Source organism: Diabrotica undecimpunctata, chromosome 9 (genome assembly GCF_040954645.1).
Source record: "Diabrotica undecimpunctata isolate CICGRU chromosome 9, icDiaUnde3, whole genome shotgun sequence".
Classification (NCBI taxonomy): Eukaryota; Metazoa; Arthropoda; class Insecta; order Coleoptera; family Chrysomelidae; genus Diabrotica; species Diabrotica undecimpunctata.
In genome coordinates, this window is record NC_092811.1 from 5,689,853 (window position 1) to 5,715,171 (window position 25,319).

Sequence of the window (25,319 nt, forward strand, 5' to 3'; positions counted from 1 at the left end):
GACGACATTTGACATAGAGTCACACAAGTCGGTGCTTGTTAAATCTACCGGTATTTGTTTATCTGTTTTTTTTGTAATCAAACTGAACGTTGTAAAACTCATTTTTTTAATCCAAAAATGAGCAAAACTGACCTACCGTATCTGGCAGAATATGCCAAAAGTGGTCGTGCCAGCTGCAAAGGCTGTAGGTCCCCGATAGGACAAGGAACATTGCGTCTTGCTGTTATGGTCCAGGTAGATATAAATTTTCATATCTCACGATGAATTCATTTATTAGCATTGATTGTAGTATATTATAATTTGTTCTCAAGATTCTGTACTCCAGAACTTAAGATTTTATTGTTTATCTCAAGATTTTTTTTTATTTTTAGAAGTAATAAAAATTCTTTTCTCTCATATTCTGCAATTATTTGTATACAAGGATCCCAGAATATCCTAACAATGAATTAACGGAAGGTTATAATATAATGATAATTTTATTCGATCTTTTATTCCATCATTGCATTCATTAAGCCAAACTTAATCCAAATAAATTTATAATAGTGTTCAGTTCAGTGTTGTTTCTTGTTTATTTGGTTTATACACAATTATAGTAAACAAACCATTTTGTTGGATTTTAATAATTACTGTCATGACCTTGAATATGATACAAAATGAATGTTAAATAAATTTTTGATCAGATTTTAATATCTGGGGTAAAAACCTTGTGTGATAACTTGTGTGTTGTAATGCATTATTACAATAGGTCAATTTTACTGTATTTATTTTTAGAATAAACAAATATAAATTCATTTTCTATATGTGATACATTCTAATTATGGTTTAAACCTGTTACTTTATGTAGGCAATTTCAAATTGTTTGAGAACATGAGTTAACTTGAGGCAGGTGCCTGTGTTCTACATAACAGTAGACTTTGAAGCTATTAACTTGTTGTGAAAGCAAGGTTCCAAGTTTATGTTTACCCTGGTAACTGCAGGTAGATGAAGTTACTTACTACTGTGTAGTAAAATACCTTTTTGCAGAATTAGGCTTTTATTCACATAAAACTTGGTATTAGAATAACAAAACAATTATTTGAATACTAACAACTCTCACAACATTAAGAACACTAAATTATACTACAGTGAATATTTTCTCTTCAGTTGAAAAACCTATTCTTAAGATTTTTCTAATATCTTTCTGATATTCCTCAATATTCAGTATTCCTCACCATATTGAATAAGTTTATTGATAGCAGCCATTGTTTCAAACTTTTAATCTCTAGCTAATTATCTTTCTAAGTATATATTCTCCGTAAAATGCCAAAATTGTTGCCATTATCCTTTTGGTAGACTTTTAACAGCAGAGGTATATATTTGTCATTCAGTGCTCAATTTGGATAGACAATTTCCAAGTTTAGGAATATCGAAATCAGAAATATCTACTTCATGTTCCATCATTAATAACCACTCTATCAGTAACATTAATAACTCCTTAATTGTAGTATATTTTATATCAATACACCATTTTCAGTGCATATATTAATTGTTGGTTCAATACAAGCTCTGCTATGTTTGCATTAATTTTGTAATGTTTACATTTATATAAATATCTTACATGTGCAAGTTTAGTATTATCAAAATTTAACTATGGAGATATTGTGTATGGGCCTTGTATTAGTTCAGATGACAGAAGAAGAATTCAGGTGGCTCAAAATTCGTGTCCTTTGTCTGATCTGTGGTGTAAGAAGACACCAGCCTGTTTCTCACAAATTAAAACATATAAAATGGTTGAGCATGGAAAAGAGAAGATTTCTACATCCTCCATGTCTTTTCCACAAAATTATCAAAAATTCTTTATCGGTATATCTTTTTAAAAAAATTATATACAGAACTGACATACATAATACAAAATACAAGATACAAAAATACAATTACAGCTCTGCCACATGGTACAGAACAATTCAAAAATTCATTTACATAAACTCGGTTCGCTAATCCCAGTCCGAACTGTCTAGTGAATTTAGTAATTATTTTTTTGCGAAGTTAGTTACTTTTTGACAGACTAAAAGTGGCTGGAAATTACTATACAACCAAGCACCTGTACTCATAGCCAATATTAATAGTAAACAAACTAAATAGTAAATAAAATAGAACTTTGCGAATTACCGACAATCAATATTTATTTATCTGCACCATATAATAAATAGTTATGTTAAATTATAACAACTAAATATATATTTTTTAAATATATACTACCCAAAATTTGATGGGTTTAGTATACACTTCGACTATTTAGAATAATTCTTCTTTTTTTAAAGAAAGAAGTCTGTAATAGCAGGATACTTGAGCTATTAATACTGAGAAGTAGGAATTGTTGTGTTGTAGGTTTCCGACAATGAATCTGTCAAAATTTGTCCGAGCTAAGCGAATGGAGTTTATTAAATATCAAAAGTATATTATTTATCTAAAGATTATCTAAAGAATTAAAGTTAAAATCGATTATATCTTTTAAGAAATCTCTTAAATCTAAATTGCTAAGTGAGTAACACATGTGCAACTATTTGATTACCTGTTATGAAGTATGTATAAACTGTGATAGTTTTTGGGCAATATTTAAATGCTAAATGTTTCTATTGGTTATGGCTTTTAATTTATTTTTACAGAACATGCAAAAAAAATATATTATATTTTTTTTTTCTCTTGCTTAAGATGAAAACCAGAGGTGCTGATTTCTTGCAATCAGCACCAACTGATCTTTGGCATTATTTCTTTCTTATTGTATTTTATGCATATATAATTTATATATTTTGTATATTGTATGAATTTGAAGAAAAAATAAAGACCTTTATTATTATTATTATATTATTATTATATTTATGTAATAGTAGTTATTGACAGGTACTACATGATATGATTTTTAAATATATTGTTATAGTCTGCACATTTCGATGGAAAACAACCCAATTGGTTCCACTTCGAATGCTTTTTCAAAAAACAAAGACCAAAGACTGTAGATGACATCGAACACTATGAATCTTTGAGAGTCGAGGACCAGGACAAAATAAAGGGCAGAGTTGGACTGTCGAGTGTTACAATAGTACCAGACAAAAAAGGGAAAAAACGAGCTGGAGATAAAATCGATGCTAAATTGAAAAAAGAAGCTCTGAAAGATTTCAGAATTGAGTATGCCAAGTCTGGAAGGGCTGCTTGTAGAGGATGCGAACAGAAGATTTTAAAGGATGAGGTAAGTTTTGCTAAATATAGTAATTCAGATGTCCTAACAGTTTTTTGGAAAAAATCAACAAAACAATTTTGAATTTTTTCTGAGGATTTAAATAATTTGCAATTTTGCAATTATATTGTAATAGTTTTGTACTAAAAGTATTTCACTTTCATTGATAACTTCACAATGCATTGTTTTTCATCATCCAGTTCGTGGCATTCTTTATCATTAGTGGTCATAGCTGTAAATTTGTAACTCTTCATCAGTATTGATCTTTGAAGCTTCTTTTTATCATTAGCGACCTTTTATGAATGCCCAGACTGTATTTTAAGAAAATTTTTTGAAATCTAGTAATTTTACAATGAATTTGGCACATACGCTAGCCAATTCTCACTTCGAACTTTCAAAACATCAGTTTTCATATTTCCAAGATATTTTTTAATTTTTACTAACTTGACTAACTGGATTTTTGCGGTACTTTTGACGGCATTGTGGTAAAACCTTTAAAGGGATTATTTAGAATATTTCCAAACAAGCATCGTAACGGGACAGAATCGTATAGAGTTGATATATAAAACTTAGTAAAATAAACAAAGAAGAATTATTGAATAGAATGTTCTTTTGAAAAACTTTAAAAAAAATGAAGAAGGATTATGAATGTTCTTTTGAAAAACACTTTAAAAAACAGAAATTCACAAAACAACTTATTAACACTGGCAAAGATTTTAGTTACAAATTAAAAGATAACATTCACACTGAAAAAAGTGGTTCTGTGATGCTTTTTTTATAATGTATAGAAATGCTGAATTTGCTGTTCCAGTATGTCGCAATTCGTGTTGCAAGATTCTAGAATGTTCGGTGCTGATATGTGGTAACCTCTTATTGAATTTACGTAATCGAATATGCTAGCTCCTAGCGGTCATAACTCACTTTATAAGTTGTCATGACCCAGAAGTTCGTTCGCAATGGCGTTTTTGCCGATTTAAGATATTCACAGTAGAGATTTTGGCCTTCCTTGCTCCATTACTAAACACTATGTTTTGAAACGAAGTTATGCATAAAGTTTGAATACTTGTGCAAATTATCATTGTTTAAGTTATCATTGTTCAAGCTGTTACTTTAAAAACAAGGTTTTAACATCTTTTATATTTTTTAAAGGTCCGTATCGCCAAAAAAGATTTTGAAACGGAAGTAGGTAAAAAATATGGAGGACAAGATCTCTGGCATCACGTTACTTGTTTTGCTCAAGTTAGATCTGACTTAGGATACTTCGAATCAGGAGATAAGCTTCCTGGTTTTAAAGGGTTGAAGAAAGAGGACCAGAATACTGTGATTAAGGCGATAGTGTAAGTATTTAGTGCTTATTTAGTCAATTAAAGATAATAAATATCCAATCTACAAACAGCAAAAAGCTTTACAATACTACAAAATACATTTGACATTAACTGACAATATTATTGTTTTGATGTCATTTTGCCATAGCTACCTCTGGATTTAACGAAAGTATGAAAAAATCAACATATGTTGACATACGTGAATGCATGGTCAGGGTTTAGTGATTTTTTTATTGTTAAAAATAATTAAAAAACCATAAGGGTAATGTTTTTAATAAACATTAATAAAAATGCCATATTAATTAATATGGGAACTTATAAAAACATGCAGAGTATAATTTGTTTATGGTAATTGACTTAAACTGCAAATTCCATAGGTGGGCCAACTGATATGGGAAGGGGCTCATATACAAAAGGATCTGATTTATGAGATAATAAAGTTTTTAAAAATTATTTAACAAAACAGGAATTTATATGATAAGTAAATATATTAGAGAGTTGTAACAATTAAGTGTAATGAGAAAAAAGTAGAATTATTTTCAGAAAAAATGTTTTTTACTTACTTTGTGTCACTCTGACTTCTTCGTATCTTTTTCAAGTCCTATTAAACAAGAAGATGTCCCCGAAGTGAAAAAAATCAAGGTCGAAGACGAAGTGGACGCTCCTCCCAAGGAAGAAGATGTGGAGTACCGAAAGCAGAATAAATTAATGTATAAATACCGGGATGCTCTTAGCCAGTACGAAGGAAGCGAATTCAACAAACTCACGACGCTTTTGTTGGAACACAATGGCCAAGAGCATTGTAAAGGCAGAGAAAAGGTAATGTATTAAAAATTTCTTTTGAATATATTTTATTTTATAAATGTTATTAATTTTTTGTGTTGCCATGTTTTCATATCATTACATTACAGTACAAAAAAATATTTAAAATTAGGAACACTTCTACAGCTTTTGTTTACGCTTACTGCCGTTACTGCAAATATAGTAGCTTCTAGTTAGTCTTCTAGTCAAGATTCGTAGCCCATTAATATTAATTTGCAGACATTGGACCACTTGGCGGACATCATGACGTTCGGAGCTCTCGTTCCATGCGACACGTGCAAAGGCCAATTTGTGTATACGAGCGCAGGCTATGTGTGTAAAGGGGATCTTACGGAGTGGACAAAATGTAACAAGACAGTGATGGAGCCTAAACGGAAGCCTTTCAAGATACCCGACGACTTGAAACACTATACGTTCTTGAAATCGTACAAATATAAACCGAGGAATAGAATTATCAAAGTAAAAGTTCCTACTAACGGTGTTAAGAAAGAGAAAGAGGAGGAAAATGCTGAGTAAGTAGGACAATCATTATTTTAATAATACTTTTAAGTGAATTTTATTGAATTATCGGTCTAGGATTAATAAAATACTATATTATTGTGTAAACGTTTCGGCGAATTGCCATTTTCAATTCACACTTTATTTTTACTTGTTTATAATTTACACTACATGTTATTCCATTGAAGGTTATACTATACAAGGTAAATAAAATAATAATCCTTAAAACAAAACCCTTGAAGGCTAATTTATTAAATTATAATATTTATCAGATACATCTTTTATGTCTGTTTCATTTTTAATACAGTTTGGATGTTTTTTTTTAAGCAATGATCTTCAATATACATATTTATATATAATTTGACTCTCTTACTAAACATTTTTCAAAATCTTTCAAAACCTTTTCAAAATCTAAAATTTGTTATCTTTCCAAAAATTTTTAGCTCAAGCTGACGTAATTTGTCCAAAAGTTCAATTATAATTGTCGATCAAACTACAGGTCTTAGTTTTGCCGAGGAAATTTCATAGAAATTATCATACTGTAATAATATTTTTTCGTCACAAAATTTCACTCAATGTCAGAATTTTTTCTAAATACATAGTTTATGAAAACGATTTCTGTTTTCGAATGGACTCGGTATCCTTGTTTCTTCTATTCGAGCATTCCTACCAATTATTCGTGATTATATTATTAAGCTAGACTATTCTTACATCGACGTCTAGACGTCTTGTAAGCGTATTCGTTAAGCTTCCATTTAAATGGTCAGAAAATAGTCAAAAAGTAGATGAGCTACGTTTTTACGACCACCAGAATAGGGAAATCAATGTGTTAGAGAGAGAAGTACCTTTTAAGTAAGTAAGAGTGAGAACGATGTATGTTGACGTTACAAGGTCCGCCCCAATATGGCCGCCGCCAGTAATTTGCGATTTTTTAATCTAGTTTAGAAATTATTTTTGTAGTTCAACTATTATCCGCTAGTCGGCAACAGTAATTCGCCGTTGTGACTTAAAATATTTATGTGTGGACTAATTCAAAGACATGACACTGCTAAAAAATTTAATGGCATACGGTAATTTCAGTTTCATTAAAAACCACGTCCATTAAAGAACCACTTTCACTAAAAAAAACTTCCACTACTGTCACTTCCACTAAATTATTTCCGCGAGAACAACTTTCAAAAAAACCACTTTCTGTATAAACTATTTTCAATAAAAACCACTTCTACTAAAAATTATTTTCACTAAAAACCACTTCCACAAAAAACCTCTCTTGTCATTTCCCCATTACTGAGGATCGTAATTTCTTCCAATATTCCTGACAATCTTTCCTCATTGGTCTCTATCTTCATCTGCTCTGAGAGCTTCGCAAATGAGTTTCCACATGTACTCATGTCTCCAACTGTTCCAAAAATCTCTTTATACTTTTTCTAACTGCCTCCACCTTTGTGGCATATTCGTGTATGTGCTCAACTCTTCCTCCCTATTTGCCGAAATTAGTGCCCTCCCAATTAGGAAGTGTCCTGGGGTTATTGTGATCCTGATATTTAATCTGTCTGTCTGATCTGTCCATTGATCCTTCGACAAAACAACATCAAAAGGGCGTTAATTGGATTGTAGCTTCGAAGGAGACGACCCTTAGCGACCTGAATAGCTGTTCCCCAGTTCCGTACAAGATCGACGATCGAATTCGAAGTGCGGAGAAAAGAAAATTTAAAACAAAGACCAGAAAGCACCGAAATTAGGAGTAGGAGACTTACGAGAGCCTTTGAGCACCAGAGAACCTGAATAGCAGTCCTTAAGTCTACTGTTCCAGCAGGTTGGAGGTGAAAAATCTAGTGGAATCCAGAGATCCGGCTCCGAAGGACCAATGGACAGATTCGATTGTAGTTATAAGGATCGAATTGTTTTGTAATGCCCCTTTGTCAGATTCTTCTCGATCGACGAACAAACTTTGAACTATGGGCTTACAATACAATTTAATCTAGGCCATTATTCACTTAGGAAGTTCAATTTAAAAATGTATTATTCGGCAATTGATTAAGTTGCAGGTAAATGGACTCTAATTATTAAAATATTACACGATATGTTTTCACAATGTTTCAATTATACACGGTGAAACTATAAGAAGTTAAGAATAATGTAAGATTACAAATTAAGGGATTAATTTGTGATTGAACAATCTTGGCAGAAAACATTCTGAAAAATAAAGTATTCAAAAACTATTTACCGTTTCATTCCATGTCTACATGCAAAATATAAACAACACCCAACGTTTTGTTAATAATAGTTTTACTAAAGTATTTTTTATCTTCAAGGCCACGCGTTAAAAGAGATCTTCCACCTCTATACGAAATGAAATTTGTCATTATTGGAAATTCTGGTAAAAGTAAAGAAGCCATTAAGAAAGAAGTATCATCTTTGGGAGGAAAAGTCGTCACCAAAATAGACAAAACCGTCATGGCTATCATTACGACGGAAGAGGAAGTGGAAAAGTTAGGCAGCAGAATGCGCGAAGCGGAAAGCGAAGGAATCCACGCAGTTTCAGAGGATTTCTTGAAAGAGGCCAAAGACAATTCCGGAAAAATCCCAGATCTGATCATCAAGAAGAGCATTTGTAGTTGGGGAACTGATGTAAGTACTACATACACTACATATATTAAGTTACTGACGTCGTGATCTTTACAGCCTACAGTACGCTTGCCGCAGCCAGCATCCACCAGCTCCAAGTCGAAATCACAAAGCATTTACACCAAATCGGTACCAAAATCCGTCAAGTTGAAACTTAAAGGAGGAACTGCAGTGGATCCAGACTCCGAGCTCGAAAATGTAGCCCATGTTTACCAAAGTGGCAACGACAAATATACCGCTATTTTAGGTTTGACTGATATTCAGTCTGGGAAAAACAGTTATTATAAATTGCAGTTGCTGGAAGCTGACGGGAAAAGCAATTATTGGGTGTTTAGATCTTGGGGAAGAATTGGAACCACAATTGGAAGTAAGTATGAACAAAATATCAAAATTTTTCCTTGATTTTATTCAAACTTACAGGAAGTTTGGTGTCTATTATATATCGAACAATTTAGTTGCTTTATATCTTACATTTGACTTGTTATATATCATTTTCATATCTTGTATGTACTTGTGACTGCGTCAATTTTTATTTACGACGACTTATCCAACTTTCAGGACATTTTAAATTGCTTGGCAACGTCGCAACTTTGTGATTTCAAAATTGTATAAATGTATGCGAATGTTTGACCTAAAAAAATTGCCTAATATATCTCAAAAACCTTAGGAATAATAATTTACTTACCTGATAATGATTTTATTTAATTTTCTCGTTGTTTTCTCTCTCAACAGATACAAAACTTCAAAAGATGGATTCTTTGTACCACGCCAAACATGTCTTCGAAGAGGTGTACGAAGAGAAATCTGGAAATGCGTGGGGAAGGAGACATAACTTCAAAAAAATTCCCGGAAGAATGTATCCAATTGAGATGGACTACGGAGAGGAGGAAGCTCAAAAATTGGATATCGTCGAGTCCGAATCGAAGTTACATCCCCGCGTACAAGATCTGATTAAAATTATGTTCGATGTGAACACTATGCAGAAACTTATGTTGGAATTCGAATTGGATACAGAAAAGATGCCTTTGGGTGAGTAAATTTATTTCAGTAATTTGTTTCGCGCGTTACTAAGAGATTAACTTTAGTTAATGTAATATTTTTAATACTGTCAATAAGTGTCATACATTCTCTTTTGGAGATAGTGAATCCTCTCACTACAATCATAAATAATTCACTAAAATCTGGTGTATTTCCTGAATGCCTGAAAACTGCCATAGTAACACCTGTTTACAAAAAGGGTGATCCTAAATTAATTAATAACTATAGACCAATTAGCCTTCTATGTTCCTTTTCAAAAATCTTAGAAATGACTATGTATAGGCGGATAACAGAATTTTTAACAAAATGTCATATTATTAGTGCAAATCAACATGGTTATCAACAGGGAAAATCAACTCAGACTGCGATTTTTCAATTTGTCTGGGATATTTTGAAATGTACTGAGATTGGTCATATGGCTTTGGGTCTCTCTATCAAAGGCATATGACTGTTTAGTGCATGACCTATTATTTGATAAATTGGAGAAATATGGTATACGTGGACCAGCATTGAACTGGTTTAAGTCCTACTTGGCAAATAGGAGACATTTAGTAAAAATACATAAAAACACTGAAATAGGCATCTCATCTGAAAGCACTATCAATATTGGAGTACTACAAGAAAGTGTGATTGGTCCTTTACTGTTTGTGATCTATATCAATGATCTTCATGGTCTAGTGGCTAATACTACTTCCAGCATAACAAATTATGCAGATGATACAAACATTTTAGTCAGTGGTAAAGACATGTCTGTTCTAAGCGTTAATGCTAGTTTAGAGTTCCAGAAAGCTAAAGACTGGTTTTCTATGAATAGGTTGGTTTTAAATCAAAATAAAACAGATCTTCTTTTGTTTAAGACAAATTATGCACATTCAGATATGCCAAACAGTATTATTGTAAATAATGACACTTTAAATATTAGCAGCAGTACCAAATTTTTAGGATTATATATTGACAGTTTTTTATGTTGGGATAAACATGTTGACCAGTTATGTATGTCTTTGAGTAAAGTGATTTGCAGCTTTAGAGTTCTAAAAAAATACATGAATAGTAACTCATTAAAAACAGTGTATCATGCTAATTTTGAAGCAAAATTTAGATATGGTCTAATAAATTTTGGCCACAGTAGGGACATAAATAATGGATTCCTGGTTCAGAAAAAAATAATCAGAGTTATGTTTGACTTAAAAAGTAGGGAATCATGTAGAGGGCATTTTAGGAGTAATAATATTTTAACAGTTTACGCTGTATTTATTCAAGAATGCTTACTGTTTCTATATAAGAATAAAATACTCTTTAGGAACTTTGAGCCCAATAGTATAGTAAATACCAGGTTATATAATTATAAAATTCCAATACACAGGTTAAGTATAACCGAAAAAAACGCTCTCTATTGCTGCATCAAATTGTTTAATAAACTGCCTGAACCTATTAAAAGGGAGGAAAGATTAAGTTTGTATAAACATCAAATATTTAAATTACTGGTAGCTCTTGAGCCATATTCTGTGGAGGACTATTTGTATATGTAACAGTTAGGAATAAGTAAATAATATTTTCGTTTGTGACACTGTTTTTTTTTTAAATAATTTTATGTTCACGGAATGTATATTATTTTCTAAAAATAAAGATATTGTTATTGTTATTATTGATAAGTGATGGATTCGACCGTTACTTGATGGAAATTCATTTTATATCACAATAAAACACTGAAAACTTTTGTTTTCAAAACTTCCACAAAATTTATTATAAATTCTTATCACTACAGCTGTTTCGGCAGAGTGCCTTTCTCAAGTGATGTATGGTATGACTTGTCATCATATCCTTTTATATAGATAGATTGAAAGCCCTTTTTTCTTTTAAATTTGATTCGTCAAGTTTCTCTGTTACTATTGGTACTGGTTTTCTTCTTTTAACTCCTTGTTGTTCAGAAAATACATTGCCCATAGGTGTGCCTTAAAATGCAGTAATAGAAAATTATAGATAATTTTCTGGGTGATAAATCTGCACTGTAGGGACGTGGTCGACGATATCTCATCTGAATGTAGTGATGAGACTAACGCATTGTCCAGGATTATGTATAGCAGCCTATAAATATCCTCTTCATGAAAAATGGGCCGTTTTCGTTTTAAATAAACTAAATTTTCTCGTTTGAATTTGAATATCGTTATGGACATATCTTAATTTCTTAACAAACTACACTTTTTATACTTTTTGTGACTGATACTCTTAATAGACATAACTGATGATGATAGTGTAATTGTAAAACACCTGTACTATAAAAAAACTAGTTCATTAATGCAAGTCACACCTAGTGTGCTTCGTTAAGGACTACCAAGTCAAGACTGCTAGTCGTAGAAATCTCGAAATTTAAAAATTCAACTTGTCTCCATTTGTTCGTTATTGAAACTGTTTTTCTATATGATTTTACCTTCCAGTAGTACAGACAGTGTAGTCTACATACACAGATAACAACGTAGTAATATCTAATGAAAAATATATCAATCTATGTAACTTAACACCATCGTAAATGTTTCCTTCTTATAGGTAAATTGAGTAAAGCACAGATTCAAAAAGCTTTTGGAGTTTTGAACGAATTGCAAACTCTTATAAACGAAAAAGCAGAAAATTCCAGATTTATAGATGCCTCGAACAGATTTTATACTTTCATACCGCACTCCTTCGGCGTCGACGATCCACCAGTCTTGAAAGATCCCGAAGTTATCAAGGTAAGTTTTTATTGTACTACTTCGCTATTCAACATAATTATTTAAATAGTGCTAAATTTAAATCAACTGACGGAAAAATCCGGCTTAAAGGACCAAAATATTTGCTTAAGAGATACGTTTTCACATTGTTATGCAAAAGAAAAAGAAAATTAATTGACAAAGTTGTCAGTTTTAAATTGTTAAAGCAAAAGAAACTAATTTCGACAAGAAAGTTGTTTACTACTAATAGAAGTACAGGTTACGAATGACAACAAGAAAAAAATAAATACAGTATTAAACAGATGAATTGTTTACAAATTTATGGGTCAGTTACTATTTACAACTATTTAGAATACTTTTAACTGGCATCCAGCACTGGTTAGCCAAGAAAATAATTACGTATTCTTGGGACGGGAAATGACTTCTTCTGGGAACAAGATCTCAAACATTGTTTATGTAGCTGTTATGTATTTTGTTGGTATAACGACGCAACAAACAATTTGTGAGGTCCTGTTTCGAGAAGCAGTTATTGCCTGAAAAAAGATAAGTTTTTCTTTGTTACATGTGCGAGTGGTACAAAAAAGACTAAATAGTTCCTGCTTTATCAAGTTTACTTGTACATAAAAAGGTGGAGAAGCTTTTTTCATACTCCTCTTGGTCTTTCGAGCCGGATTTTGAGATATTAAATAAGCTACAAAAAGAGAACAATTTTTTGATTTTTTTCCATTTAACATAAAAAATATATTTATTTGACCCGAAATGACATTCTGAAATACATATTTATTCGATATTAAATGTTATAATCATTACTTTTAGCTATTTTAAGGTATTTCTACATACTTTTTGAATATTGAGTGAATCGTAAGAATTTTCTTAAATTCATTGAATTCCTAGTCTTTCATTATGTTCATTTCTAGAAGTGCTATTTGTTTTTGGCTTCAAAATACGTCCAAAATTACCAGATTGTCTTTTTGGAAACAAACAGTTTTCTCTGTAATATGTTTGAGCGCTCTAGTTAGAGTTTTAGTTGCTAAGTATAAAGAACGTCATCGTGGCGAGTAACTTGTTGCAGGAAGCATTGCCTTAGTGAAATAACATATTTTTCTCCTTCATTTGGGACCGTTTTTCTCAGTTTCTTCCTCCAAAATCACCATTATCGCTATACAATATTCCCTATTGATAGATTTTTCCTTCTCAGGGTATTAGATAAAGAAAATCTCGAAGCTAAAGCTGATGTTTGCTTATTTGTTCGCATGGATGGCTTTCATTTGCTGTTAGTCACTCAGCGCATTACTTTGAACAATTAATTTCTTTTCACCTTCACTTTCAATAATATCAAGCTGAAAAACTTTTTCTCCCATTATTTTTGGTCATTCGAGCCATATTTTGAGATATTGAATAAGCTACAACAAGAAAACAATTTTTGGAAACTTTTTCATCTAAAATAAGAAAAAATAAAATAATTTAAATGGATCTTTGTTTTTATTTCATTTTAAGTCTCCTGATTTCTCGCCCTTTTCCATTTCCATTTCAAATATTAACAGATATTTGTAATTCTGTTCGTTCAACGAATTGTTGCAGAATTACTGTATGATCATATGATCAAGGAGACTACGTTAATAGATAGACTTTCGTCTAAAAATTGTTTTATTATATTCTATTCATTTTACAAATTCCCAATCGTCAATAGAACCACGTGTAAGCCAAACAGGGTCGTACTGATGTACGACCTATGTATCATATGATTTTTAAAAATATTTACTTTTGAAACTGTTAGTGTAAGAATTTCTTGAAATTTAATCATTATATCACAATTAAACTAAACTCTAAAAAATAACACGACCAGTAAATAACTTAACAATAACTATAACATAAATATAACACAATATATTAACTTAAAAATCAACACGATACAATTTGAATTTAAAATGCTGGCAAGTTGGGATCTATATCATGAGAATCTGTCTCGCTTAAGGTAATAAATTATATTTAATATCCTCTTGACGAATGAGACGGCGAATATCAACACGTGCTCATGTTTACTGATGGGAATTTGGTAAACGAATGAACTTTAATTAGACGCGAGGCTTTTTGGGAGAAATAGTATCTATCTGTTGATGTAAACTTACTTTTTAGCAAAAAATCGAAATGTTGGACAGCTTGCTGGAACTGGAAATCGCTTACAACCTGATGAAAACATCAGGTTCAGAACATACCGTCGACAGCTACTACAAGCAGCTCAATACAGAGATCGATGTCTTGGAGAAAACAAGCGAGGAATTCCAAATTATTCAAGAGTACGTCAAGAATACTCATGCAGCTACCCATAATACTTATGATTTGGTTATCGATGAGGTGTATACTGTCAAACGCCAAGGTAAAACACTTTTTCAGTATACATTAATTCATTATAATGTCCATATATGGTAGTTTAGATCTAAAAAGCGGGAAGAAGTTGGTTTTTTTGTTTCCTACATATTGTTTTCATCCATGTTTTCCCGCTTTTTCTGACCTAAGTTCCAGCAATTAATTTTTTCTCAACTTTTACGTATCAAAATAAAAAAACTCTCCTCTTTCGCAAATATTTTGGTCCCGCGAGCCGGATTTTTGAAATATTTAATATTTTACAACAAAAGATAAGTTTTTCGAAACATTTTTACGTTTAAAATTAAAAAGAATTGGTCAGTGACGTACCTAATAAGCATTTAGTTCGTATTGACTGTAAAATTCTACATTTTCTGTGTTATTTTATTTTTTACATTTCTAATAATAACTTCAATCGGATAAATGCTTACATAAATCTTAAATCTTCTAGGTATCTTCCTCTATATCTTTTTCTTGGCATTTTAGCCAATAATTGTGCTTATCTTGAAATTATTTTTATATTTGCCTATTAAATCGTAATAAAAATTAAAAAAAAATTAGATCATTTAATTTTGTGCTCTGTTTGTCCGCCCGAACCTAAATGTATCGAAAACTGCAGCAGATACAAAAAAACTGGCTGCGAATTTAATGTTTCCCACTTTTTTTACTTGTCAAGGTGGGGAAACGCTCCTCTTTCGCATTTTTTGATCCTTCGAGCCGGATTTTGACATATTAAATATTTTACAAGACAAGAACAGATTATCTAGAAGAAAATTCCTTTTAAAATCAGAAAAATTAATCAGTGATATCCCTAATAAACATTTAGTTCGTATTAAGTCGTGTGTAATTCTTTATTAAAATATTAATGGTATTTTCAACATGCGTTTAGAAATTTTACTTTGCGGGTAAAACACGAAAAGGTTTCAAAAGCATTGAGAAACAGTAGTAAGGCCTCAAAAAATACAAGAGCGTTCAAAAAGCGCCAAAATCATTAAAAAAAAAGTGACGAAAAAACATTAAGAAACGTCAAAGATGTTGAAAAATGGACGAGAAAACGTCAAAAGAGTCGGAAAAGTTCCCTAAAAAAGAGTTATATGAGACAAACAAGTGCCAAAAGAAGGAAAAAAGCATTTAAAATGTCTCAAAAGCATTAGAGAAAGCATCGACAAAACGACAAAAACTACGAGAAAACAAGAAAATGTTTCAAAAGCGTTAAGAAAGTTTAAAATGCATTAAAAAAAGATTAGAAAGCGTCCAAAAAGCGCCAAAATCATTGAATAAGTGACGAGAAAACATCAAAAGAGTCGAAAAAATTGCAAAGACCTCAAAAAAGCTTTGTAAAGAGTCGTAATAAAGACAAGAAAGCTCCAAAAGAAGAGAAAAAGCATTAGGAAGCTGAAAATGTTTCAAAAGTATTAGGAAGCATCGACAAAACGACAAAATCTACGAAAAAATACCAAAAGGTTCCAAATGTGTTGACAAAATCATTAAAAAAAGTGTCAAGAAAACAGAAAAGCGTTATATTTGTTGAAAAATATACGAGAAAACAACAAAAGAGTAGTAAAGTTGTTGAAAAATAGACAAGAAAAACAGTCGGAAAAGCTTCAAATGTACCAAAAAAAACGTCGTAAAGTGTTGTAAGCGGATTTTTGAAATATTCAATATTTTACAAGAAAATGACATCTAAAAATGAATTTTACTTTCATATTTTCTTGACAAACCTCGTATATGACTGAAAAATTTTAATATTTGGTGTTTGTATTCAAGGTTTTAGATAATTCCAAACTTTTTATAAAGAAAAACTGTTTTTCATAAAACCAAAAATAAAAGTTTCTTATATGGTGCGGATTTAATTAGACACACTGTATAAAAATTAAAATTGTCGACCCCATTGTCTCAATATTTGTCTACATCGAATCTCTGTTTATATGTACGTCTTTTTGATAAAACAAATAAATTATCGAATCTTTCTAGGAGAAGAAAAGCGCCACAAACCGTTCCGCAAGCTTCCGAACAGAAAATTGCTGTGGCACGGTTCCAGAGTTACCAACTTCGCCGGTATTCTATCTCAAGGTCTTCGCATCGCTCCACCGGAAGCGCCCGTGACCGGTTACATGTTCGGCAAAGGTATCTACTTCGCCGATATGGTCTCCAAGTCGGCCAATTATTGTTGCACCAACGTCAACAGTCCGTTGGGTTTGATGCTGCTCTGCGATGTAGCTCTAGGAAATGTAAGTACTTCAATATTTAAATAAATATATGGTTTGGCTGATTCGGAACCGCTCTCGGTTCAAATAAGTCGTTTACACCTCTATTTTTAGCAGTTCTTCCAATAATTATCAGGTTCTGATTTCAGCAATTTGTGTTTTTTTTTGTTTGCACACAATATCGTGAATATATTATCAATTATTGTTGTACTTATAGTTTTTTGGTACTTCGTATAAGTATAGAATAACTACTATATGGGTGCAGTCTCACCTCAACCTAACCTAACATAACCTCAATGTTTATAATAATCTCTTTCTTCATCTTTCAGCTTCTTAGTATCTTAAAACTGTTGTAAACCAAGTAATGGCGATACTGTGTGCATCTATAACATACTTTTCTATTCTCTGTACAAAAATTTGTTTAATTAAAATCATCGTTTGTAGATGCATGAAAGACTGCAAGCCGATTACATTGAAAAGTTGCCGAAAGGAAAGCACAGTTGCAAGGGTGTGGGAATGACACATCCGGATCCTTCAGTGGTGAAGAAGATCGGTGATATTGAAGTGCCTGTTGGAAAAGGAGTTTCGAGCGATGCCAAATCTAGTTTGTTGTATAACGAGTATCCTTTTTCCGAATATAATTTAAAATGCGTATGGATAGGTAGATTAAGTAGTTGTTTCCGGGTTTTTAGGGTTATTATCATTATTAGATTATATGATTTCAAAATATAACACGGACTTAGGAGTTCAAAAATAGTTTGAGGGGCACTTCAGGATAATTTTGGTCTACTAAAACTGTCTTAAATGTTATCAAAACGATAAAGGCTTGAATGCTGAGATATTTTCATCATGTGATAAGACATTCAGAGAAGTATAAACTGAAAGTACCCATAATAATGAAGGATACGATTGCTAGATGCTTTTTCGATAAGTTCCAACGCTTTTTGGACCCTTAACATTTTGCCGATTTTGCCAACAGATATGTGGCCAACTAGTCTTCATCATCAAGTGTTGAAAAAGCGTCAAACATGTTAGAGAAGTCGCGAGAAAGTGCCGAAAAGCGTTCAAATAATTGAATAAGTGAAGAGAAAACATGGGAAAGCGTCAAAGGTGTTGAAAAATAGATGAGAAAACGTCAAGAGAGTCGACCAGTTCCAAAGGCACCAAAAAAGCGCGTAAAGGGTTGTCAAAGAGACAAGAAGAGGCCAAAAGAAGGAAAAATGTGTCTAAAGTGTCTTAAAAGCACTAGAAATCATCGAAAAACTATAAAAGCTTCGAGAAAACACCAAAATATTCCAAAAAGCATATGAAAAGGCGTAAAATGCTTTAAAAAAGATAAGAAAGTGTCCAAAAAGCCCCAAAATCATGGAATAAGTGACGAGAAAACATGGGAACGCGTCAAAGGTGTTGAAAAATAGACGAGAAAACATCAGTAAAGTGGAAAAAGTTCCAAAGGCGCCGTAAAGGGCTGTCAAAGAGACGAGACGGAGCCAAAAGAAGGGAAAACGCGTCCAAAGTGTCTTAAAGCCATTAGAAGTCATCGAAAAATTATAAAAGCTACGAGAAAACACCAAAATACTCCAAAAAGCATTTGAAAAAGCGTAAAATGCTTTGAACAAAGATAAGAAAGTGTCCAAAAAGCACCAAAATCATGGAATAAGTGACGAGAAAACATGAGAAAGTGTCAAAGGTGTTGAAAAATAGTCGAGAAAAGGTCAAGAGAGTCGAAAAAGATCTAAAGGCAGCAAACAAGGGCCGTAAAGGGTTGTCAACGAGGCAAGAAGGGACCAAAAGACGGGAAAAAGCGTCTAAAGTGTCTTAAAAGCATTAGAAATCATTGAAAAACTATAAAAGCTACGAGAAAACACCAAAATATTGTAAAAAGCGTAAAATGCTTTAAAAAAAGTTACGAAAGTTAAATTGCGTTAGGCTTTCACGGCCATCGTCTAACTTATTAAACTGTTTATTCGGGCTGTTGGGCCGTTGTCTTCTGTTGAGATTTGTTCTCGACGTTTCGCCAACACTAGGGGTTGGCATCTTCTGGAGATGTTGATGCTTCGCTTGTAAGCAGAAACTGACGACGCGTTGTACTACGGAGGCAATATTTATAATTCCCACTCGCCTCCCCTCCACTGGTTTCGGCTTGAGGGGGCGTGTCGTTGTTTATAGTAGCTTTTCTATCTCCGTGTTTGGCGGGAAGGGCGTTTGTGGATTTTAATACTGGTATCCATGTTTTGTTGATTTTTAGTCCTTCTTCTATCCTATTGAAATTGTTTGGGTGCTTGTATATTTCCACCGCTTCCCGATATAACCGTGGGTAGTACTGTGAAGTTTTGTCCAGCATCTGTGTTTCTTCAAATAGTATTCGATGTTCTCCGCTTCCCAAAGCGTGTTCGGCAACGGCAGATTTGTCGATATGTCCTAAACGACAATGGCTTTTATGTTCATTTATCCTGGTGTTGGTGTGTCTTTTTGTGGTTCCCACATATACCATTCCACATGTGCATGGTATTCGGTATACTCCGGCCGTTGCTAATGGGTCGCGTTTGTCTTTTACCGATCTTAAACAATCCTTGATCTTCTTTGTAGGTCTGAAGATGGTCTTTATGTTGGCTTTCTTGAGTATTCGCCCAATTCTGTCCGTTACCCCCGATATATAGGGCAAGAACGCTTTCCCTTTACATTCTGTTTCTTCGTCCCTTCTTCTAGATACGTTGTTCATCGCCTTGTGTATTTCTCTTCTGGTGTACCCATTAGAGGTGAGCGCTTTTTCAATATAAAGAAGTTCACTTTGGAGATGTTGTGGTTCACAAATTCTCTTCGCCCTCTCTGCCAAAGTTTTGATGATACCTTGTTTTTGGCTAGGATGATGATTTGAGTTCCTGTTTAGGTATCTGTCTGTGTGTGTAGGTTTTCGATACACTTTATGTCCTAAGTGACCTTCCTTTCGATTTACTAATACATCCAGGAACGCTAGTTGTTGAGCTTTTTCTGTTTCCATCGTAAATTGAATATTTGGATGTAGTGTATTTATATAAGCCAGGAAATCGTTTAGTTTTTCTGCTTTTCACCTTTGTGATTTGGGGTCACGGAGCAGAAAAACTAAACGATTTCCTGGCTTATATAAATACACTACATCCAAATATTCAATTTACGATGGAAACAGAAAAAGCTCAACAACTAGCGTTCCTGGATGTATTAGTAAATCGAAAGGAAGGTCACTTAGGACATAAAGTGTATCGAAAACCTACACACACAGACAGATACCTAAACAGGAACTCAAATCATCATCCTAGCCAAAAACAAGGTATCATCAAAACTTTGGCAGAGAGGGCGAAGAGAATTTGTGAACCACAACATCTCCAAAGTGAACTTCTTTATATTGAAAAAGCGCTCACCTCTAATGGGTACACCAGAAGAGAAATACACAAGGCGATGAACAACGTATCTAGAAGAAGGGACGAAGAAACAGAATGTAAAGGGAAAGCGTTCTTGCCCTATATATCGGGGGTAACGGACAGAATTGGGCGAATACTCAAGAAAGCCAACATAAAGACCATCTTCAGACCTACAAAGAAGATCAAGGATTGTTTAAGATCGGTAAAAGACAAACGCGACCCATTAGCAACGGCCGGAGTATACCGAATACCATGCACATGTGGAATGGTATATGTGGGAACCACAAAAAGACACACCAACACCAGGATAAATGAACATAAAACCCATTGTCGTTTAGGACATATCGACAAATCTGCCGTTGCCGAACACGCTTTGGGAAGCGGAGAACATCGAATACTATTTGAAGAAACACAGATGCTGGACAAAACTTCACAGTACTACCCACGGTTATATCGGGAAGCGGTGGAAATATACAAGCACCCAAACAATTTCAATAGGATAGAAGAAGGACTAAAAATCAACAAAACATGGATACCAGTATTAAAATCCACAAACGCCCTTCCCGCCAAACACGGAGATAGAAAAGCTACTATAAACAACGACACGCCCCCTCAAGCCGAAACCAGTGGAGGGGAGGCGAGTGGGAATTATAAATATTGCCTCCGTAGTACAACGCGTCGTCAGTTTCTGCTTACAAGCGAAGCATCAACATCTCCAGAAGATGCCAACCCCTAGTGTTGGCGAAACGTCGAGAACAAATCTCAACAGAAGACAACGGCCCAACAGCCCGAATAAACAGTTTAATAAGTTACGAAAGTGTCCAAAAAGCGCCAAAATCATGGAATAAGTGATGAGAAAACATGGGAAAGTGTCAAAGGTGTTGAAAAATAGTCGAGAAAACGTCAAGAGAGTCTAAAAAGTTCCAAAGGCAACAAACAAGCGCCGTGAAGGGTTGTAAAAAAGACAAGGAGTCAAAAGAAGGAAAAAATGTTCTGAAGTGTCTTAAAAGCATTAGAAATCATCGAAAAACTATAAAAGCTACGAGAAAACACCAACATCTTCCAAAAAGCATTTAGAAAATCGTAAAATGCGTTGAAAAAAGATAAGAAAGTGTCCAAAAAGCGCAAAAATCATGGAATAAGTGACGAGAAAACGTCAAGATAGTTCCAAAGTCACCAAAAAGCGCTGTAAAGGGTTGTCAGAGACAAGAAAGAGCCAAAAGAATGAAAAGAGCGTCTAAAGTGCCTTAAACGCACTAGAAATAATCGAAAAACTGTAAAAGCTACGAGAAAACACCAAAATATTCCAAAAAGCATTTGAAAAAGTGTAAAATGCTTTAAAAAAGATAAGAAACTGTCCAAAAATCGCCAAATCATGGAATATGGGCCGAGAAAGTTCCAAAGGCACTAAAAAAGTGCCGTAAAGAGTTCTAAAAGAGACAAGAAAGCGTCAAAAGAAAGGAAAATCGAAAATCGAAAAAAAAATAAAATGCGTTAAAACGGAAAACAAAGTGTCCAAAAAAATTGGAAAAGTGACGAGAAAATGTGGATAATCGTTAAGAGCGTTAAAGCATCGATAAAAGCTACGAGAAAGCATTAAGGATTCCAAAAAGCATTTAGAAAGGCTAAAATGCGTTGAAAAGGACAAGAAAGCGTCCAAAAACAATTTGAAAAGCGATGAGAAAATGTGAATAAGCGTTAAAAGTGTTAAAAGAAACGAAAAAACGCCGAGAAAGCGTAATGGAAGTTTAAAATATGTCAGTGAGTCTCAAAAAGCGTCGGAAGTGTTGGATAAGCGACAAGAAAGGGTAGAGAGGATATAAGAAGCTTCAAAAATGTTAGAAAGGAGTCGAAAAGCCTTACAAACGATAGATAGTCTCGAGAAATGTTAAAATTATTGGAACAGAGACGAATAAATGTCAAAAATGAGAAAAAGGCGATATAGCACCAGAAACATCCAAATCAGAAGTGTTGGAAAAACGCGAGAGTCTCAAAATAATGGAATGAGCGTCAAAAACGATAGAAAAGAGTTGAAAAAAATCGGTTGCCTGTAAAGTCGGTTTTACGGGCGAAGATTTTACGTGACAACGTCTTTTTCTCGGTAGAATATTTATTGATATGAATATTATTAAATTGCACAATAGTTGTTTGCAGTTGAAACGCGCTGTTTCTTCTCAATCGACTGAATTACGATTGATTGCAGAGTGATTTAAACTAATAATTTACTATTTGTCAATAGTATGACATAACCTATAAACTCAGTTTCTCAACTTTTGTGTCAATCTAACAATTAATCAATCAATCATAGTTTACGATAATGAAATATTAGTGTACAATTATTTACCTTTATTGTTGTAGTTGTTGTAAATGACGAATCTAAGCACTCCACATTTTCACTACAGACACAGCTGACGATACTTTAACCACACGTGTGAACTTGACTTATGACGCTTTCTCGGTTTTCCAACGCCAAGAACGCTCGAGAAAGACAGAGACACAAGCACGCACCGATTCAACGCGCCTAATTCTCTAGTGCTACACTTTTTCATGAGTGACTCCGAGCCACAACCTAATTTAAGACGTTGTCACGTCAAAACTGTTAAAAGCGTTAGACAGCTTCAAATTATTTGAAAAAGCGACGAGAACGCATCAAAAAGGGTAAAAAATGCGTCAAAATTATTGAAAAAGAGATAAAATAGTATCTAAAAGCCTAAAAATATGGCGGACTCACAAAAAAAGCGCCAAAAGCGCTTTTAAAAAGTTTTAAAACCGAGAAAAGGAGGGAAGATGGGTCAAAACCGTTGAAACCCATTAGAAAGCGTTAAGAATACAATATTATAAAAAAGCGTCGAGGAAACATCTAAAGAGTAGAAAAATAGTTTCAGGCGCCAAAAAAAGCTTCAAAACAGAGCTAAAAAAACCTAATGTATTTAGAAACATATAGATTAAGCGTCAAAAGCATTAAGAAGGCGGAATGCAAAGATTAAGAAATGTTAAAAGCTTCCACAAAATTCTTTGGATCTATCAACGAAAAAGTGATAATAAGATCTAGAAGACAATCATGAACTCAAAACAAAATTTTAAAAAAGAAAAGTCTATCATAAATCGTCAAAAGCGTCGAAAATGCGTCAGACTCGTTGTAAAATTCTAAAAGTGTCTAAAAGCGGTAAAAGCTTTGGGAAATGCTTCAGATACATTAAAAAGTCGTCAAAAAAAGCGCCAAAAGCATTAGAAAAGCACCGAGAAATCAACAAATAAACAGTAAATAGACGAAGAAAATATATGGACCTATCGACAAAAAAGTGATAAGGAAAGGACATCCAGAAGACAGTGAACTTCTCAAAAAAACTGTTCAAAGGAATATCTGTGTCAGAAATCGTCAAAAACGTTGGAAAATTGTCGTAAAACAATAAAAAGCATTGAAAATGATTCAGAAGCCTTGAAAAAATCGCCGAAGAGCCTCAAAAACTTTCGGAAATGCTTCAGATACATTGGAAAATCACAAAAAATCTCAAAAGCATTAGAAACGATGCTTTTCTAACCCAAAAGAGTTCAGAAATCGTCGATGAACGAAACGGGACAAGGAGATCTAATTCGTTATGTTCTATCGACCTCGGTCATCTGGTGAGGATTAATGATAATATATTGTTAAGAAGAGTCCTAGACAATAAAAGGCACAAATTTCGCAAGGCCCCATTTATAAGATGGTTTTTTTAGCAGTTATAGACCAGATTTTCTAAATAAATTGTATATTTTCCTTAACACCTTTTCAGATATATTGTTTACGATGTGGCTCAAGTCAACATAAAATACTTACTCAAAATGCACTTCGAATACAAATTCTAAGTGGCGTTTTAGTTTTGTTATTCATTGTTTAACTGTTAGTTGTAAGTTCTAAAATTTAAGTGTTTGTTTTTTATAAGAATTATAATTTGTACACTACTTTTAATGCTTTGGGCGTAATGCTAAATGAGTTTATTAACAATTCTGCTTTCAATGCTCTTTTAGTGATGTTTCATTGAGACCAGAAAAGATTAGATCATGAGGTACAAAAAGGGCGAGCAATTTTTGTGGCGGTCATCTGTGTGTCAATGATTGTTGTAAAAAGTCTGTGACAATTATCACTTGGCATGTTCAACCACCGACCAACTTGTTGCTATATTCGACCACTAACCGTTTTTGGTATCTGTACTTCTCGATATAACTTTGGTATACCCAAGATTTTTATAAATATCTAATTATGGTACCCTTTCAATCATAAATGGGCATCACAATTTTCATTTTCCTGGATCCTGACCTATTTGCAATAGCTCTGATCGTTAGTTTCCTCTCAGACACTTCCCTACAAAGCAATTCTCTCCTGTGAACTTTAATGTCTTATCTAATGCTATATTGTACACAAAATGCGATTTCTTCTGCATTAAATGTCATCTTTTAGTAGAACAGTAAACTTTACGCTTTCTCCATACTTTTCCAAGGTAAATTATGCTTTATAGGCGCTTTTCCAATGCTTTGAACGTTTTTTGGAGGCTTTCCCCTCCCCCCACAATTGCCATGATACGTCCTCGATGCTTTCCCAACGCTTTTTCAATACTAATCACGCTTTCTAGAAGCTTTTCTAATGCTTTTAACTCTTACTCGATGATTTTCCAATGCTTTTGATGCTTTTTCTTGTCGTTCGGGTAATAAGTTAAGCTAGGTTGAAAAATCGTTGGTAATGCTTCAGTCATTGGAAAAAATCGAGAGATTTTATAGGCGTTGTAAAAGCGTCGAGGCATCGTTATAAAAGCGTCTAAAGAGTGCCTTAAATCATTCTAAAGTCCTATTAATTTCCAAGTGTTGAAAAACCGTCAGAAGCATAAGGAAGGAGTCCAAGAAAATGTAAAAACCGTTGTAAACCCCCCAAAACTGTCGGAAATGCTTCAGAGGCGTACGGAAATCGTCGATAAAATCTCAGAAGTGTTCAAACATCATCAAAAGCGTCAAAAATACTTCAAAAGCTTTGTAAAAGCATTGGGGAAGGTCAGTTCGTATAGACATTGTAGAAGCGTTGAGAACGTATCAAAATCATTAAAAAGTCAACGAAAAGGCATAATAAATTTTCCAAAGTGTTTGAAATA

At 33.4% G+C, this 25,319-nt stretch overlaps 1 protein-coding gene across 1 annotated transcript; it reads left to right on the forward strand.

Moving 5' to 3' along the window:
- Parp1 (Poly-(ADP-ribose) polymerase) lies at positions 1-24,727 on the forward strand. Its single transcript, XM_072542627.1, has 13 exons — positions 1-234; positions 2,918-3,226; positions 4,364-4,551; positions 5,139-5,358; positions 5,581-5,873; positions 8,175-8,490; positions 8,545-8,854; positions 9,220-9,516; positions 12,070-12,251; positions 14,367-14,607; positions 16,569-16,825; positions 17,246-17,421; positions 23,973-24,727. Exons 1-13 carry the CDS (start codon positions 118-120, stop codon positions 24,043-24,045), a joined length of 2,979 nt encoding a protein of 992 aa, XP_072398728.1. The 5' UTR covers positions 1-117; the 3' UTR covers positions 24,046-24,727.
- Positions 24,728-25,319: the final 592 nt, after the last annotated feature.